Source organism: Lepeophtheirus salmonis, chromosome 10 (assembly GCF_016086655.4).
Source record: "Lepeophtheirus salmonis chromosome 10, UVic_Lsal_1.4, whole genome shotgun sequence".
Taxonomy (NCBI): Eukaryota; Metazoa; Arthropoda; class Copepoda; order Siphonostomatoida; family Caligidae; genus Lepeophtheirus; species Lepeophtheirus salmonis.
The window spans coordinates 4269677-4288054 of NC_052140.2; the positions used below are offsets into that span (position 1 = coordinate 4269677).

The 18378-nt window shown below is 31.8% G+C and overlaps 2 protein-coding genes and 2 long non-coding RNA genes across 5 annotated transcripts in view; 3 read left to right on the top strand and 1 right to left on the bottom strand.

Annotated features, from left to right (window-relative positions):
• Positions 1 to 1577, top strand: part of LOC121125539 (cytotoxic granule associated RNA binding protein TIA1) — a 217198-nt gene extending 215621 nt beyond the window's left edge. The window contains exons 6-7 of the mRNA XM_071891557.1: positions 74 to 279; positions 936 to 1577. Coding sequence (XP_071747658.1) covers positions 74 to 279; positions 936 to 1173 — 444 coding nt within the window. The 3' untranslated portion in view covers positions 1174 to 1577. The remainder of the gene's footprint in view (positions 1 to 73; positions 280 to 935) is intronic.
• Positions 1578 to 12402: 10825 nt separating this feature from the next.
• LOC139906485 (uncharacterized) lies at positions 12403 to 13540 on the top strand. The gene is made up of 4 exons (XR_011782036.1): positions 12403 to 12591; positions 12645 to 12784; positions 12846 to 12993; positions 13056 to 13540. It is a non-coding gene; the product is annotated as an uncharacterized lncRNA (long non-coding RNA).
• Positions 13541 to 15920: 2380 nt separating this feature from the next.
• LOC139906500 (uncharacterized) lies at positions 15921 to 17140 on the top strand. 2 transcript variants are annotated; one of them, XR_011782059.1, is made up of 4 exons: positions 15921 to 16085; positions 16139 to 16278; positions 16341 to 16488; positions 16552 to 17140. It is a non-coding gene; the product is annotated as an uncharacterized lncRNA (long non-coding RNA). The 2 variants fall into 2 exon arrangements; XR_011782058.1 differs by having other exon boundaries at positions 15921 to 16278.
• Positions 17141 to 17636: 496 nt separating this feature from the next.
• On the bottom strand, positions 17637 to 18101 carry LOC139906456 (uncharacterized). The gene has a single exon (XM_071891345.1). It carries the CDS (start codon positions 18099 to 18101, stop codon positions 17637 to 17639), a length of 465 nt encoding a protein of 154 aa, XP_071747446.1.
• Between the last annotated feature and the right edge of the window lie 277 nt (positions 18102 to 18378).

Genomic DNA, 18378 nt, shown 5'->3' on the forward strand with positions numbered 1-18378 from the left:
TCATTGCTTTGTTAATAATTTGACATAATTTTAATTCATGTGTCTAATATTTGGATTACTTTTTACTTCACAGTTGACAATACCTCAATTGGTTCCTGGAGCACAGTTTCCATATAGTGTAACAGGTACACCTCACATGGCTGGATTCTATTATCCTCAACCAATGGCGGCGGCAGCAGCCCAGGCTGCTGCACAAGCAGCGCAAACAAACTATCTACCCGGGCTCCCCGGATATACGATTGGGAACTTTGGATCATCTTATCCCCAAGGATATTTTAGGTATGTTTTACTTAAGTGGAAGATAGATATAAGTAGGGATGTAAATATTGTCTAAATTGAAGTGAGCGTAAAAGAAAACGTCAGAAACAACATAATATTATTTTCATCTATGGAGATCACTATGAACAAGAGTTAGTGATGAAAATAATGTTTATTTTTGGAATTTTTAAAAATGAAACCGAATATCAACATGTTAATCCTGGCAGTTTGAGGAAAGTCTTGGAGGAGAGCATCTAAGCTCTCATGACGTTTCATTAAATCAGCTCCAATCAGCAATCGAGAAAGGAGGGGGAGAAGGAAATAAACGGCGAAAATTAGTCCGTTATCGATCCTCAATTCTATTCTCAGTCCAACAAGGACTTATAATTACAACTCTACGAAAAATCCTCAAGATTCTCACTACTCAAAAGTTAAAATAATAAAAAAAAATGTCCGAGCTAAAAAATACACTTGATTTACATCACTATCTATAGTGATCCTTGGTTGCTGATGTGTTATAATTTTCAAAGGTAGAGAGGAATCATTAAATAAAAGCATTTATATTTAGATCTTACGAACTTATACATGTTTCTTAAACTTACGATCACGAAGATTTCGACAATTTTCCCATCCCTAGAGTTAAGATTATATATATACTAACCCAAAATATTTTTCAGTGCACTACCGAGCATGCAAGTGGCCGCTGCAGCCTCATATGGAGTTCCTAGTCAAACTGCAGTCTCCGCTGCAACAGCCGCGCAATTACCTCCTGGGCAGCAAGCAGCTGCAGCACTTGCAGCTCAAGGCCTTGCAGCTACACAACAACCTGGTGTTGTTCATGTTCCTTATCCCACAGCAGCGCCCTCTGTTCAGCAATTCCAAGTAAATGGACAGCCTACTACCATAGCACTATAAAATGAATATATTTCATCATCATTTGCCCTTAAAATGTCTATAATTAATTACAAAGTTATACAAATTTGAGATTGATAATCCTAAAAATTGACTCGCATACAAATCCATAATATTATACTGTGTACAATAATTTGTATAAAAAAAGGGGGAAATAACAAATTTTTCTTATGTTGTACAATGTACAAGCAACAACAAAAAATGAGAAGATGTCTACAGCACCAAAACAGAGCGTAAAAATCATTCTCCTCCCAAATACGCAACAGGATCCAACACAACAGTAAGATGAATAATAAACAAAAGACAAGCTATAGTTGAATTAAAAATATTTAAATTGTATAAGGAATATGTAAAGAGTGCCAATTACAAGAGGATAAAAAAATATGAAGAAAAAAACTCCCAGAAAATCCCCCAAAAAAATAATTAATACTGTAGAAATATCACGTATAACAGATTTATACTGAGAGATAAATAAATTAGAAACTAAGTTGACGAATGAATTGAAAAAGAGAATTTAAATACGTCATAAAAACAAATACATTTTCTACTGTTTCTAGGCATAATAAGTATTATTAATTAATTGATTATATATTCTTAATATTATTATTATTATATTTGTTGATTTGTTTTTATATGCAAAAAAAAAAAAAACAATAATAAAAGGTTTAGTGAGATTTAAGCAAAAAGATTCCGGAGACAGAAAAATCACGAAATCTTCAGAGAAATATAATTATTTAAATAATTAATATATATTCAAGTCTTTCATCATTATTATCATCATGACCCCCTCCCCCACAATACACACACACTTTAATAAACCCGCCCCCACCACCCACCATCTCTCTCTCTCCAACAACTGAGTAAAGGAACTTTTAAATAATCATAATTAATTAATTGTTGTGTTTTTCAATACTTTTTCTGTTAAAAATTTTTTAAATAATCCCAATAGGGGCGTGCATTCATAAATAAACCACGTAGTTATTATTCACATAATTCTCCCCCCTTTGAATAATTTTTTTTCATTATTTAAAGTAAAATAAAACGCAGTGGCCTTTTCACCTTTTTCTTAGAATACACAAAATAATAACCTTTATTTCTAAATCTTTTTGCTTTGTTAATCAAATCACGTAAAATTTTATTTTTAAATTAACCTTTTTTTAGAAAAAGTCAAGCCTTTTTAGGCCATAAATAGCCTTGACTTCGAATAAATTGTTTCTTTTGATTACTTTTTTAAAGAAAATCATTTTTATTTTGTTTTTAAAACTGACTTTTTCGAATTTTTGTCCTATCAAATTAGTTTTATGAAATTTTATTTTTACTTTTATAAAGAAAATTTTATTTTTTAAGTTACTTTTTCAAATTTTTGTCCCACCAATGTTACGTTTAATTCTATTTTTTAATTGACCTTTTTTAGGAAAAGGCCAATCTTTTTATGGCCTTTTAAATAAATTGTTTCTCCTTTTTTTTTAACTAACTTTTATTTATAAAAAAGATAAAATGTACCCTGTCATATTGGGTCATATTATTCAGCTCTACGTGGTTTTATCTTGCTTCATTCCTCCAAACAAGAATAGACATGGTTTAAGGCAAGAGTGGTTTGTGAATGCCCCCGTACATGAAAATCCTTTTGTTTTTTTAAATACAAATATACGATTGAGTTGCATATATTTTAAAATATATATGACAATCAAGCAACGATTTTGGGTTTTGTTTTTATAAGAAGAAAAAAAACATTACAAAATAAAAACAATAGAGGAATCGACAGAAGACAGGGAAATACAAATTTTTAGGAGCAGGTATATTTCTATTAAAAAGTTTACATAATTAAGAACTTATTTTTTAGTACATACAAATAAATTCTACAGTAGAAAAAAGTGTATTACAAAAGAATCGCTCATAATGATACTCCAGTATATTATTAATAACGATATTATTAAATATAAATTAATTAATCAGTATTTGACAGTTGATAAGCTCAATGTATATTTTCTAATAATATTTAATAAACTACAGAAATATAGTTTTAAAAAAATGATACAAATTAAATCCCCACACACACACACTCCCTAACCATAGCTGACCAGAAATAAATATAGCTTCAAAGTTGCAGCAACTTTTTGCAGAGAGACTCAAAGATGAAACACCTCCACAACCATAACTAATAATTAATACTACTACTACTGAATTAATTAAAAAAGTGTTTGATAGTCTTATTTTTTTTTAAATAAAAAAATAATAATGTGTGAATTTAATGAAGAAGAATAATATAATTATAACATTATAATGTTTTAATTGATTCATGAATTAATTATGTAAACAAAATTTTATATTATTTACAAAAAAGTTATAAAAATTATTCACAAGTTAGCTACTACCAATTGTAATTTAATAACTAAAAAAATTTGTATATTTTAGAATTAAGATACGTATAGTAGTGACTTGACAATTAAACAACCACCCTCCCCAATTACCCCCCTCAAAAAAAAAAATAGTACAATTTGTAATAATAATCATTTACTATAAAATGTATGCAACATGAAGCGATTATATTAATGATAGGTTGAGTGGTTTCATTTTTTAATGTTCAGTTTATTATTTTGCTTAAGAAAAGCAGCATCATTCGCTTCTATTTTTGTATGGCTTTTAAAAGAGATATAAATAGTTGATTTTTTTGGTAGAGACAGAATATACAAAAGCCCTTCTTCCCCAAGCTCTCTCATAACTCTTTTAGTTTTTTTGTTGTAAAACCGGATATAATGTGTTTTTATGAATGCTGAAATGTGATGTCAGTTCCTCCTTTTTTTGAAAAATTGAAAAAAGTATACAAACTAACAAAGTAATAAATGTTAATCAATCCCGTTTCGGATCATAATGATGTGTATATACAAATATTTATAAATGAATTTAGTTTGATGTAAGTTTTGATGGCATTTTGGTCGATTTTTTTTTTTTTTTTTTTTGTACTGGGTCTGTGTATCATTATGTTAATTATTTAATAACACCAACTGTTTTTAAGGGCAAAAAAGCACAAAAAACATATCCTTCTTTTTTTTCTGTTTTGAGGATACCGAAAAAAGTTTAAGGATAGCTGTTTTTGATTTTTTTTAAACCCTGAACCCCATGTGCCAGTAGAAAAAAAATGATTTTACAAAAACCATAAAAATATTAATATTAATTTAATGTGTATAAATAAAAAATATTTTTTAGAATTTTTGAAAGAAAAAAATAAGTTAAAAAATACTGAGGGACAATAGAATACTTTTAAAAAAATTAGTTTGTAAGAATATTAATAATGAATATTAAAATTGATATGATATTGTAAGGCAAAAGAAAACTGTTGTCAAAGGAAATACAAAATAATGAAAAATTACAAAAAAAATGTCTAGGCTTTTATTTATAGATTTTAAATCCAGATGTGATCTACCTTTATTGTACAGTCATTTTTGAAATCTAATATAATCTATGAATAATTTAGGTTATATATGGATATTGTTTTCACCATAATGTCTCATGATGGAGTTCGGAGGTATTTTTGTGGATTAAGTTAAAGATTTTGTTTATTCAAATAGAAAGCAATTATTTTCTAATTGAAATTTTCCATAATCTATTTTGTTTAAAAAAGTTACATTTTTGTTTCATACTCATAGTGGATACACTTTAATGTGTTATTTTACACTGTTTTAAAAGTCATATTATCATATATGGCCCTTATTATCCATTCACAGAACTACAGTATTTTAATACCCAGTGATAGTTTCGCTTTTTTTTTGTTTCTTTTAAAATAACTTTTCATTAAAATAGGGAGAGTTATGGTTTAAATAAAGATGCCAAATTTTATTTACACCATATTTTATTCTATAATTACTGTTATTTAGTTCAATAAATAATTAGTTATTGGTGATTCCAAAAGGATCTTAAAATTGTCCGATTTTCCGGAAAAAATCCGATTCCAATTGCCCTATTTTAACAAACCGCACCAATTTAGGTTTTTTAAAATGATACCAAATCTGATGGTTACAATTTAAGTTCTTTTGAATTATTATCCGTGTAGGTAAAAAATCGTTTTTGTATGTTAAAAATTGAAGCAATTAACAAATTTTCATAAATCGCACTAATAAAACTAAAAAGCTAAATTGCAGTTAGTTTAATTTAAATATTCTTTCAAGCCATTTTTTGCTAATATTTACTTGCAATGGCAAACACACATACCTTACTACTAAGATGCATGATAGATGTTGACTATATTTCCAAGAAAACTTTAAAATCACCACGCTTAACATGCGTTTACTTCTACAGCCTGATTATAAAATACGTTATAAATTTATCTAAACTAGAATCCTATTTTATGATTATATTTAAAAAAATGAATAATTACTGTTAGATGGTACAAAATTCAGAGTTCCACTTCGTAATTTGGTGTGAATGACTCTAAACAGGCTGAAAATGATCTTAAATTCACAACTTACAATGGAGGTATTTCTATAAATGACATGATTACCAATATCCTCCATTAATTAATGATGGTTCCTCGGGAAGGGAAGAATTTACCCGTGTATTTCTCATAAATTTATATTACATGCAATAAGCATCTTTGTGAGATCAAAGTTAAAGCCTGACTTGATATATTCATCGTTAACTTGATTTTATAGATGAATATCCATGCTCTTGATATGAGATGAGGATAATGAGTGGCGTTTAATTCTAGACAGGGGGCTAAAGGTACATTTATATCAATAAATCCGACAAGCCATCTGCTTCTCATCCAGTAAGTATTTTCCAAATTTCTGGGCCTCCATTTGCAGAAATCCAGACAGAAGGCGACGTTATTTTAGGCATTTTATTCAGTTCTCTATCGACTATCAGCATCTAATATTATATTAATATTGAATAATAAAGGCGGGAATGATAACTTTCTTGATAGAAGAAGATGTATTTTATTTAATCTATGATGCCATAAGTATATCTTCTCTTCTCCTCGCATGCTTTTGTATTCTTACCAAAATTATCACCCTTACGCATAATACATATACACCGTTTAAAGTTCTACAATGTCACAAAATAAAATTATTTTCAAATCTTATTCACATTTGTATAATTGTAGCATTTCTCTCATAGATACATACTAACAGTTAAGATTTGCTATATAAATAGTTTTCGAATTCTAAGAATGATTCAATTCATTCGATACCCCAACACCTGAATCAATAAAAACACAATACATCATTGTAATTATAACTTTATATATATCCAAACATTACATAGAAACACATACAAATTACAACAATGCACTTATTTTTATTTTTTTCCCAGATTCTTTATTTTTTGGCTGTCTTCGTTTTTTCGTAGGAAGCTGGCAATTTATATCTTAAATATAATTTGTGAAAACAAATCAAACAATTTAGAAGCAACAAAATTCAAGAAAGTTAAAAATTCATGGCCATTGACACACATGCTATGGACTACCCATGTCACATGGTCTTGATATAAATATGAACTACAGTCAGAAACATAAAATCACTCGGTCTCACAAGTCCACCCCTATTAAGTTCATTAAAAAAAGAATCAATAATTTGACGGCTACGATTTATGATCGATTTTAGTATGATCATTAGAAGAACTAAGCATATCCCTACAACATTCAATTACTCCTTTTTTCAATATTGCATTAGCGATATATACACCAATATAGTAGAGTATGTTAAATTTTATTTGCGTCTATCACCTTTTTGTTGTTCAATAAAGTATCGCGGAGAGAAGTAAATGACGGGATGTTATTCACCAATGAAGAGTTGATTCTGATTTTTTTTTTTACTTTCAAGAAACTGTCGACAACTTAAGAAATAGTTTTCTCCCCAAGCTGTCTATACCATCTAAAGCGCCTCTCAAGTGGGTCAGAATTGATTTTCCATAATAAAATAAACTTGGCTTATGTCTCATTTAAAAGATGATTGGATAGTTCAGTCAGTCCCCTTGATATTGGTAAGGTAGCCAAAAATGTTTCGGAATACAGTCCTTTCTTTTGAAGAGACATATCTTGATTTGAGACAAGTTATAAAACGATAATAAGAAATCGATCTGTTCCCGATTCTCATAAGTGATTGGAGCCATTCTTTCGTCTATCAACTTGATGCTAGAGATCAAAGAATTACATAGACGCAATTCTAAAATTTACCGAATATTTTAGAGAACATTGCAGTTTCCAAATAGGCCTTGCAGGAGTCTTTCTATAATGTTTCAAAGCTTCTATAGTAGAATTATGAAAGAACTTCAAAGATAAACTGACATTAGTTTTTTCGATACGTTGAGGAAATAAGACTTGGTGAGAGAGTTGATGTCCATATTTTATTTCTAGGCCAAGTGTTCATCGCGGTTTTCAAAAGATGGAAAAAATAAATGTTTCCTATTTACAAAGTTATTGTAGAATTTTTTTGAAAATATGGACGGAATCAAATAATAGGAATATCTTTTTCTGTAGAGATGGAGAACTGATTTTCAATATACAGTGGGGTAAAACCATTTCCTAATTCATTCTTAAAAAATTTAGGATTGACCGATATCCACTTAAATAAAAGGACTGTGTTCTGTTTCTTCTTTATAATTACTCAAATAGGACAAAATATTGTTCACATTTTAAACCAGAGGGATTTTTTGTTCAGGACAATTAGATCATCAAGTTTGATTTGTTCTTTCTTAATCTAGAGCTTAAAATTGGTTTGTATTTAATATTAAAGCAAAAGAGCAAAATATTTTACCTTTGCTCCTAAGATGAACTCACGATAAGCCTTGGATTAGATGACACTTTCGAATAATAGGAAAGATGGACCTGGATATAAAGTTGGTAAAGCATCGTTTTTTTATTTTCTCCGCACCATTTTGGAATTTTCCTTGCTTCTATATATATTTGTGTCACATTTTTCTTCTTTAAAACATGAATTGCCAAAATGCTTGCTGCATATTTTTCAATGTTGGCTAGGTTTCTAGGGCAAAGTTAGCATTTCTTAAAAAAGAATGAAAGGACAAATTTTGGTTCTTAGGTTCAAGTTCATGAGCAGGAGATCCTCTCTTGACTTTGGTGCTTGAATTGCAACGAGGACAGCAGCAATACATTTTGCAATATTTAAAAAGTAAAAATTGATAGTAATAACTAATATATATCATGAATAAATGTAATACATTTAGGGTTGTGTAGTCGGTGTTATAAAGACATCATAAGACTCCACATCCATGTAATAACTATTGAAGTGTGACTCAATCATCAAAAATAGATATCATTGCAAACATTCGATGATATTCATAAGTATAGTAGTAAATAAAAGGACACCATGACGGGGCCAGATTTATCATGACTGAAGGGGCTGAAACCCTAGTCCCTGCACCTACTACAAAAATTGCTTAATAGGTCTAGCGTCCCCCAACCTCCGCAGAGGAATACCTGAAAACCTCCAGCAGTCTTCTCCCCCTACACTATAGGACCCTGAACGCCGTTGATCCGTCCCAGGAGCTTGGAGTTGACCAATTGCCTAATGCAGAATGAACTTTACATAATAATTAAAATCTTACCCCTCTCCTTTAATTAAAATCGAATCACTTCAAGTGAAAACCTCAGGATACCTTTAATAACTAAATAAAAAGGAAAAACAACGTGGATCTACTAAGATAGTAAACAAAAAACAGTACGTTCTCCATCTCTATAGTACTCCCGGAGAGACACTTGATGAATACAAACAACATAAAGATAATAAAAAATATTATACATTAAATAGCTGTTGTGTCTTACTTAATAATGTGATTTTAGGGGCCTAATGGTTAATGAGGTCAACTTAGTTCAAATTATTCTCTTATCAAAATGGCAAGTATAAATATAAAATCTGTAAAATGCGAAATAGTTTATTATTAATGTTATAATAATTCATCAACCTCAATTTTCACTGTTAGGAAGGAGTATCATAATTCATCTCTAAAAGGAATATCTACGATTGGTATTCGCATTGAATCGCATGAACACAATGAAGAACATTTTCTTAATTGATTTTTTTAATAAATTCCTAATATTCCCTTTTGTTCTTGTACATACTAATTTTAATAAAAAATGTTTGACAATATTTAAGATAAATAAACATCTAATCAATGAAGTATAATTTATTCTATAACTATTATTTACTAATAATATTCTTGGTTCTTTCAATAGTCTCAGTTTCTAGATTTCCTAAGTGATACAGTTTTATACTTGAATAACATCGAAAAATTGCTTTTATAAGGGAAAATACATAATTAGATACTGGAAATGAATCAAATATATGATCACTAAGGCATTGAAAGACCTAATTTTTAAGATAGCCAATAGTTTTCAAAAATGCAATGCTAATTTCAAGAGTCAGGCTGGAATCTCTCGGCAAAGCCCGTTTTGTAGAATTTAAAAGTCTTTCAAATATCTTTTCAGTTTCTAGACAAACTTCGATTAGAAGGATAAATTAATGCTGTTTGATGCGATCCTCTCCAATCTTCTTGTCTTATCAAGGCATAATCGATCCTGAATTCGTTGTTAACACAACACAAAGATGCATTGTTCACAAAAGATTGTTTTTTCCAATTTTTTCACTAATAATCCGGCAATGTAAGTAATGCCCACTCTTTTATAGTCCGAAATTGCTATGCAAGAACTAGGATTAGACACTTTGCTGTAGTCATGGTCGATATGCAAGGGACCTTTATCAATTAAGCCATGTTTACGAATAAATTCTATTTTGTTGCTATCCATATTTATCTTGCATCTTCCTTTGTTTCCCTGGGAAGATAGAAAGGTGGTTTTATCTTGACTTAAGCAATTTCCTCTCGTTCCTGCTTTAACCTCATGTGAATAATCAATCTTTTATAAGCGGAGGAAAACTGACCGAAGGATTACTATTATTCACGTTGGCAGAACGAATTGCACAGAAAAAAAAATCCACGTGACCTTGACTAAATTTGTATATTACAATATATTTTATATAATTTGTTTCAATAAGATAATTATGAAAGTGTGTAAAACTCTGAATTGCAATCAAAAATCCAACATATCCTGTTATTTCCTTTATATTAAAAACTTTTTGACCACTGCAAGTTTTTAATTCTTTGATATAGCCATAGATTGATACCAAGAGAGGGCATCAATAATCATAGTTGGATCTTCTTAATGGGGCTTTAGTTGGGCTTCCTAATATATTCCGAGAGTTAAAAATGTCAAATAAGGCGCCAAATATTCTAATGAACTCCACGGTAGCCGTACAGTTCGAAAGGTTTTGTGTTGAAGATCCTTCGAAAGCATGTCCAAAGCATCTGCTACACTTCTAGAAAGTGTTTGGCATTTTTCATTCTTCTCCATTCAATGTGAGCTTTTCGCAACTTCATTCCAGCTCTCAGGCCTTCATCTTTCTGTAATAAGTACAGTTAATTGATAAAGCTCCAACCTCTCCTTTTTGATTTTTTATTACGTCAAAGGATGCAAATCTATTCCTCACGAGCTTCATCATATGGCAAATATCAAATATAACTGCTATCTTGATTTCAGAATTGGAAGGATGAGGAAAAGTGGTTTCCATATTATTTGGACAGAGAACAGCTCCGAGCGCGTTAAACATAGCTAAGTTGCAAGAGGGTCCATCACATGTAATACTAGGAATTATTATACGCGTATCATAAACTTTACTCAATGCTGTACGAACCAAATTTGCCGTTTTTCTCCCAGATAATCCATGGATAATAAAGTTTCCAATAGGTATTTCACAAATCCCATTGATGGCAACCACCATCAGTACAAGAACCTCTGTGGCAGGAGGCATTGAATCGTCGGACACTCATGTGCCAATATCTACGTACCCATGGTATTTACTGCCTTGAAACTCAATAATTTTCTTTGTTACTCATTTCATCTAGAGTGCGGTTGCAATATATTTTTTCGCCGTTGGCGCTTTGTTGTTGCTGAACTCGTATTCATAATGCTTCAAATGATTCTACAGTAAAGCCAGGAGAACCATCAATCGATCCATACCAGGTTCTAATGACAAAAGGATGTGGCAATGCCATGTTGAAAGTTCTTCGGACATAATCATAACCCTCTGAGAGAAAAACTGTAAAGCCAATGCAAATTGCTTTAATTCCTCTGAGTATTTTTTTCTTGTTGTAATTCCCATTTTTTTATAATAGATCGTACAATAAAAGAGCTCTTTTGGAAACTTAGATATTATAGTAGACAGAACTTCTTCACTTAATCCAGATACCATATTTTTTTGTTAAATGACAACATAAATCTTTAGCATTGGTTGTCTGCTTCGGCTTTGACAAATAAGTTTATTTTTAATTTTTAAAGCCTTTAAATGTGTTGAAAGAGGCTCACTTTTTTTCGGAAAGAATCATGATGTCTTTTTTTGCTCTTTTTGTCACCTCCCCCAAGGATTCCATAGTACTAGGTAGAGCATATGTATGATCAATTACTATATTTACAATTGGCCTTTTTTCAATCATGCAATCAGAATTCCTTTTTATAGTATGTACTGTCTTTTTCATAGGTTCTTCGCTTTAAGATTCGTCGATGGGCCTTTACCTTTTTTAAGTGCATTGGAAAGTCGAAAATTGAGGGCACTGCTCCATCAACAAGCGTGCACTTAACTTTGTCCTTGATGATGTCAGAGTCATTGAAGTGCTTAGAACAGATTCTTGACCATTTGGTTGGTTTACAATCTTGGCGACGGCAGTTTACTATCTATTGCTTTAGAAGCACTGGATTTTTAGGAAATCTGAAAGTAGATAGTTACTTATAATTAAGGGTGATAATTTTGGTAAGAATAGAAAAGCGTGCGAGGAGAAAAGAAGAATTACTTATGGCATCATTGATTAAATAATATACATCTTCTTCTATCCATCATGAACGTTATCATTCCCGCCTTTATTATTCAATATTAATATAATATGAGATGGTGATAGTCGATAGAGAACTGAATAAAATCCCCAAAATGACGTCGCCTTCTGTCTGGATTTATGAAAATCGAGGCCCAGGAATTTGGAAAATACTTACCGGATGAGAAATAGATGGTTTGTTGGATTTGTCGATATAAATGTGCCTTAAGTCCCCTGTCTAGAATTACATGCCACTCATTATCCTCATCTCATAACAAGAGTATGGATATTCATCTATAAAATCAATTTGACGATGAATACATCAAGTCAGACTTTAACTTTGATCTCACAACGATGCTTATTACAAGGGTAAACATATTGGTTCCCGAGGAACCATCATTAAATTAATGGAGGATGTTGGTACTGATGTCATATATAGAAATACATATAAAAATGTTTTGAGTCATCCACACCAAATGATGATCAAGTTATCAGTAAAAAGTATTTACGAATATCGAAGTGGAACTCTGAATTTTGTACTATCTCACAGTAAGTATTCAATTTTTTTTTAAATCTAACCATAAAATATGATTCTATTTTAGCTAAACATATCAAGAATTATGATACACAACTCAGTAAAGGGCAAAAACAACTGCTTAGATGGTCACAACAACGGGGGTAGTAGCTTTGGATGGTTTGCAACTAGTTTGTCTGAGACTACTTACTTCGCTTTAAGACTTGGGTATGACAATTAGGTTTTCCAATATTACATAGTCAATAAATATTACTTTTTTATCCTAAAGGCTTAGCTATGGTTGATGGGCTCCAAGAAATGGTGTTCAGAAAACTCATAAAAGGCAAAAACAACTGTTTAAATGGTCACAACAACGAGGGTAGTTACATTGGGTGTTGCATTATAATTAACAATTGTGTATATCCATCATGATAATAGTATGTTGTTATATAAACATTACTAAATAACGGGGAAAAATCTTTTTTGATGCTCTTAATAGGGAGAAATATCGCCGGACATTACTACATAATTAGCTTTTGCTCTAAATCTTTACGATGAATTTATTTATAAAAATTTTTTATTATTATATTTATTGTCTAATTTTATGATTTTGACATTTACTTTATTATTAATAATTAGTTAGATCTCATCGGTAGAGATATATCTATCCTGTGCACAATTGTATATAGCAACTTCCACATGAAGAAGAGGGGTGATTATCTTTTTGATTAAACTCCACGTCTCGCGTGTGTATTGCAACCTAAAGTTATGACATATTTAACTGAATTCCGATGTTAAAACAAGAAAAAATTATCTGGATCAATCTATTATTTCAATATTCTGTATTTATAATTTATTATTATTAATAGTTATATGATTTTAATTCTTTAATTTTGTATATTTAACTTAAATGTTTAATGGTTTATTTTTTAGTATGTAGATTATATTTAATTAAAGCCTTCTTTTTTAAACTTTGAGCTTCAAATATATTTCAAATACTGTACTTTGTCGTTTTATTAGCTATTATTCTGAGAATAAGGTTCATAATGAATTACAATTTCATGGAGTGTGACGTTTTCAAATCTACTGTAACGGATAAAAAACGTCGAAGTCAATAATACGTAGTATATCTTCATTAAACATTTTGCTAATAAATACATTCGTTATACCCTCAAAAATCATAATAAAGCAGGCAGATGATAATCACATCAGTATTTTAAACAATGATACCATATGTCTTTTTTTTCCCCTCCTCCTTGCACGCGTTTTTCTCTACAATATTACCAACTATACTTATAATATATATAGAATATTAAATTAACTAACAAGGATGCCAAAATATATTTGTTATGTATTTAATATTTCCTTACATGTTTTTATCTTCTTGTATATTCGTCTATGTATTATAAGTACTGTGTTTTACGTATTAAAAATAGTCTCGTCTTTTTTAAATATATTAGAGTATAGTTAGAATACACATGATCATGTAAACAGTGTTACATTATTTCTCCACGTGAATTCTTCTCCTCATGTCTCTTGGTCATCCTGGATCTCTCCACCTTATAAATAAGTTTGTGTCTCTCCCTCGTCAAGACGCAAAAGTGGCGACGAAGATGGTGAAACTACTACCAAGGCTCACGCTCGCGGAGCTGAGACGCGAATGTTCCAGGTTGGAACTAGGAAGTGAGGACGAATTGAGGGGTAAAAAGAAGTTGGAACTCGTGGTATTGATGAGAGAGTACATCGAGGGTTGTGGTTGTGATGCCAAGTCCTTCGACTTCAACGATGGGGCTCAAGCCTCTGGAGATGGTGCTTCAGGCACGACGGGACAGCTTGGGGTACGGTAGCCCTCTCCATTTGTGATGGATGGTCCACGTAGAGGCCATAGATGGTCGTCATGGTGGGACGAATTCGAAATATACGTGTCCTTGTTTGGGGAATTGTCCCCGGAACGTAAAAAGTCTCTCCTACTATAAAGAAGTTTGACTCTCTCGTTCGTCAAGACGCAACATTGGCGACGAGGATGGGATCAGGATCACGTGACCTCCCTGCTGTGGGATCATCGGCGAAGCTAGCCCTGTTGGAGTTGGGTAGCCTTTTTTCGTCGATGGGGAGAACGCTCGTTCGTCTGCAGAAGGCGGAGCAATATGGACTGTGCCTATGTTTGGGCCTCGTGGAGGAAGGAAGAGAACCTTGGTCACTTTCAAGAAGTGAAGTGTGTGTCCGGGTCAGGGACCACATAATTAAAAATGGATTTATGCCTACGCAATTTTGGTTCTCTACTGTTCCTACTCTCCCGTTCACATCATTGGTTAATGGATGTGGAACGGTCTCTCTTCTGGATCATCCCGAATTGGATGAGGGTACATAGAGCAAGATGTCTCCCAGGGACGAGCAGGGTGCTCGGGTCCTTAAAACCTCAACAACGGTGAATGTTATTTCTCCCAGGGACGAGCAGGGTGCTCGGGTCCTTAAAACCTCAACAAGGGTAAATGTTATTTCTCCCAGGGACGAGCAAGGTGCTCAGGTCCTTAAAACCTTTATGAAGAGTATTGTCCTCCTTTCTCCGGTGCGCGTGCTGAGAGCACGGCACGCCTATGGAGATAAAGCTTCGCAGTACAAGGAAGAATGTTTTGTCCGCGCCTGGACATGGATGGAGCGAATCTATAGGCTGCTGTTCATGGAGAGGAACCTGTTTAAGCACCGCCATGGATTTGGTGCTTGGGGGGTGATGTTATGTATTTAATATTTCCTTACATGTTTTTATCTTCTTGTATATTCGTGTAAATATATTAGAGTATAGTTAGAATACACATGATCATATAAACAGTGTTACATTATTCCTCCACGTGAATTCTTCTCCTCATGTCTCTTGGTCATCCTGGATCTCTCCACCTTATAAATAAGTTTGTGTCTCTCCCTCGTCAAGACGCAACAATATTATTGTTTCATCAAGTTATGAAAATATTTACGGAAAAAAGCTTATTTTCACACTATTGTGGTTGAGTTCATATTTTTTCAACGATTTACTGGACATCTAGAAAAAGCTGCCGTTCTTGAAGTACAATTGAATGCAAAGCAAGCAGGCACTGAATTTTAAGAATAAAATAATAGGAATGTATCAAGTTCCAATTAAATCCACTATGACAAACTTACCTAATACCAAACTCCTTTTGTAAAAATTAGAAGGTTATTCTATTACTAATTATTAATTTATTAAGATTTTAAGAATATTATTCGAAACAGAAAGCCTTATTTGACATAATAACTGAATGTTTTGATCCTTATGTTTCTTTATTGTTCATCAGTTGAACGCTTATTTAAAAAAAATTTATGGAGAAATACACGGGTAAACCTATCCATTCCCGAGGAACCATCATTAAATTAATGGAGGATGTTGGAACTGATGTCATATATAGAAATACATATAAAAATGTTTTGAGTCATCCACACCAAATGATGATCAAGTTATCAGTAAAAAGTATTTACGAATATCGAAATGGAACTCTGAATTTTGTACTATCTCACAGTAAGTATTCAATTTTTTTTTAAATCTAACCATAAAATATGATTCTATTTTAGCTAAACATATCAAGAATTATGATACACAACTCAGTAAAGGGCAAAAACAACTGCTTAGATGGTCACAACAACGGGGGTAGTAGCTTTGGATGGTTTGCAACTAGTTTGTCTGAGACTACTTACTTCACTTTAAGACTTGGGTATGATAATTAGGTTTTCCAATATTACATAGTCAATAAATATTACTTTTTTATTACTAAAGGCTTAGCTATGGTTGATGGGCTCCAAGAAATGGTGTTCAGAAAACTCATAAAAGGCAAAAACAACTGTTTAAATGGTCACAACAACGAGGGTAGTTACATTGGGTGTTGCATTATAATTAACAATTGTGTATATCCATCATGATAATAGTATGTTGTTATATAAGCATTACTAAATAACGGGGAAAAATCTTTTTTTGATGCTCTTAATAGGGAGAAATATCGCCGGACATTACTACATAATTAGCTTTTGCTCTAAATCTTTACGATGAATTTATTTATAAAAATTTTTTATTATTATATTTATTGTCTAATTTTATGATTTTGACATTTACTTTATTATTAATAATTAGTTAGATCTCATCGGTAGAGATATATCTATCCTGTGCACAATTGTATATAGCAACTTCCACATGAAGAAGAGGGGTGATTATCTTTTTGATTAAACTCCACGTCTCGCGTGTGTATTGCAACCTAAAGTTATGACATATTTAACTGAATTCCGATGTTAAAACAAGAAAAAATTATCTGGATCAATCTATTATTTCAATATTCTGTATTTATAATTTATTATTATTAATAGTTATATGATTTTAATTGTTTAATTTTGTATATTTAACTTAAATGTTTAAGGGTTTATTTTTAAGTATGTAGATTATATTTAATTAAAGCCTTCTTTTTTAAACTTTGAGCTTCAAATATATTTCAAATACTCTACTTTGTCGTTTCATTAGCTATTATTCTGAGAATAAGGTTCATAATGAATTACAATTTCATGGAGTGTGACGTTTTCAAATCTACTGTAACGGATAAAAAACGTATAAGTCAATAATACTTCATTAAACATTTTGCTAATAAATACATTCGATATACCCTCAAAAATCATAATAAAGTAGGCAGATGATAATCACATCAGTATTTTAAACAATGATACCATGTCTTTTTTTTCCCCCTCCTCCTTGCACGCGTTTTTCTCTACAATATTATCAACTATACTTATAAGTTAAAGTAATATTTTTGTAATATATTCTTATGGTTCTTTATTATGGGACTTCTTCCCTTGTCCCTGTTCCATTCTTCACTCTCAATCTATACATATATCTCTTTGGTACTCTAATACTAAAGTACTCCGCTAGGGATAACATATATATACAACACCCCCGCCACTTTTTTTTACATAAATTTTTTTATTTCTTTTAAAATACAAATATAAACAATTCATCCTTTTTTCCTTCAAAACTCCACCTTCCATACTTGTGCCTGAGTTCTGACGTAGGCTTGCTTTCCTTTTCTTACGCTCACCCTTTTCTCTTTTCGATGTATCCATCTCTGTTTAGGTCTGGTACCTTTACGATGTCCCCTCTCTCCAAGCTTATTTTTCGAACCACTGGATGATGTTCATTATAATAATTTTCATTAGCCTTCCGTTGCTGTTCCTCAATTTTTCTCAGTTCCTCATCATCTGGATTCCTCATAATCCTTGGTACCTTTGTTCTGACCTCCCTATTAAAGAGGAGCTGAGCAGGTGATTTTCCATATTGCAATGGAGCCGATCTGTACGCCTGTAATGCGTCTTCTACATCTAGATTTTTTTTCAAAAAGTTATTTACGGTTTGCACGCCTCTTTCAGCTAACCCATTCTGGTGTGGCTGTTTTGGACATGAGAAAATCTGATTAAACCCCCACTCCTTTGCAAAATCCAAAAACTCCCGACTCGTAGAACATGGCCCATTGTCTGAAAACCAACGTCTCAGGAATACCATGTCTTGCAAATACTGACTTCAGTACTCCTACTATTGATGTGGACATTTGACTCTTAAGCTCTTCGATTTCGATGTATCTACTGTAATAGTTCACTATTATAAGATAGTATTTTATTTGAAACATAAATAAATCACAATCAACAAGTTTCCATGGTCCTGATGGCCACTCACTACCAGGGCCGTAAGTCAGTATTGCGCTTTGTCCGCTTCAGCGGACCAAAAAAAAAAACCTTACTCAACCGTCCACCAATCATTTAGGTATGTAAATATAGATGAA

Coding starts and splice junctions, on each gene's coding strand:
- LOC139906456 (XM_071891345.1), bottom strand. CDS start 18,101: ATGGTATTCCTGAGACGTTGGTTTTCAGACAATGGGCCATGTTCTACG.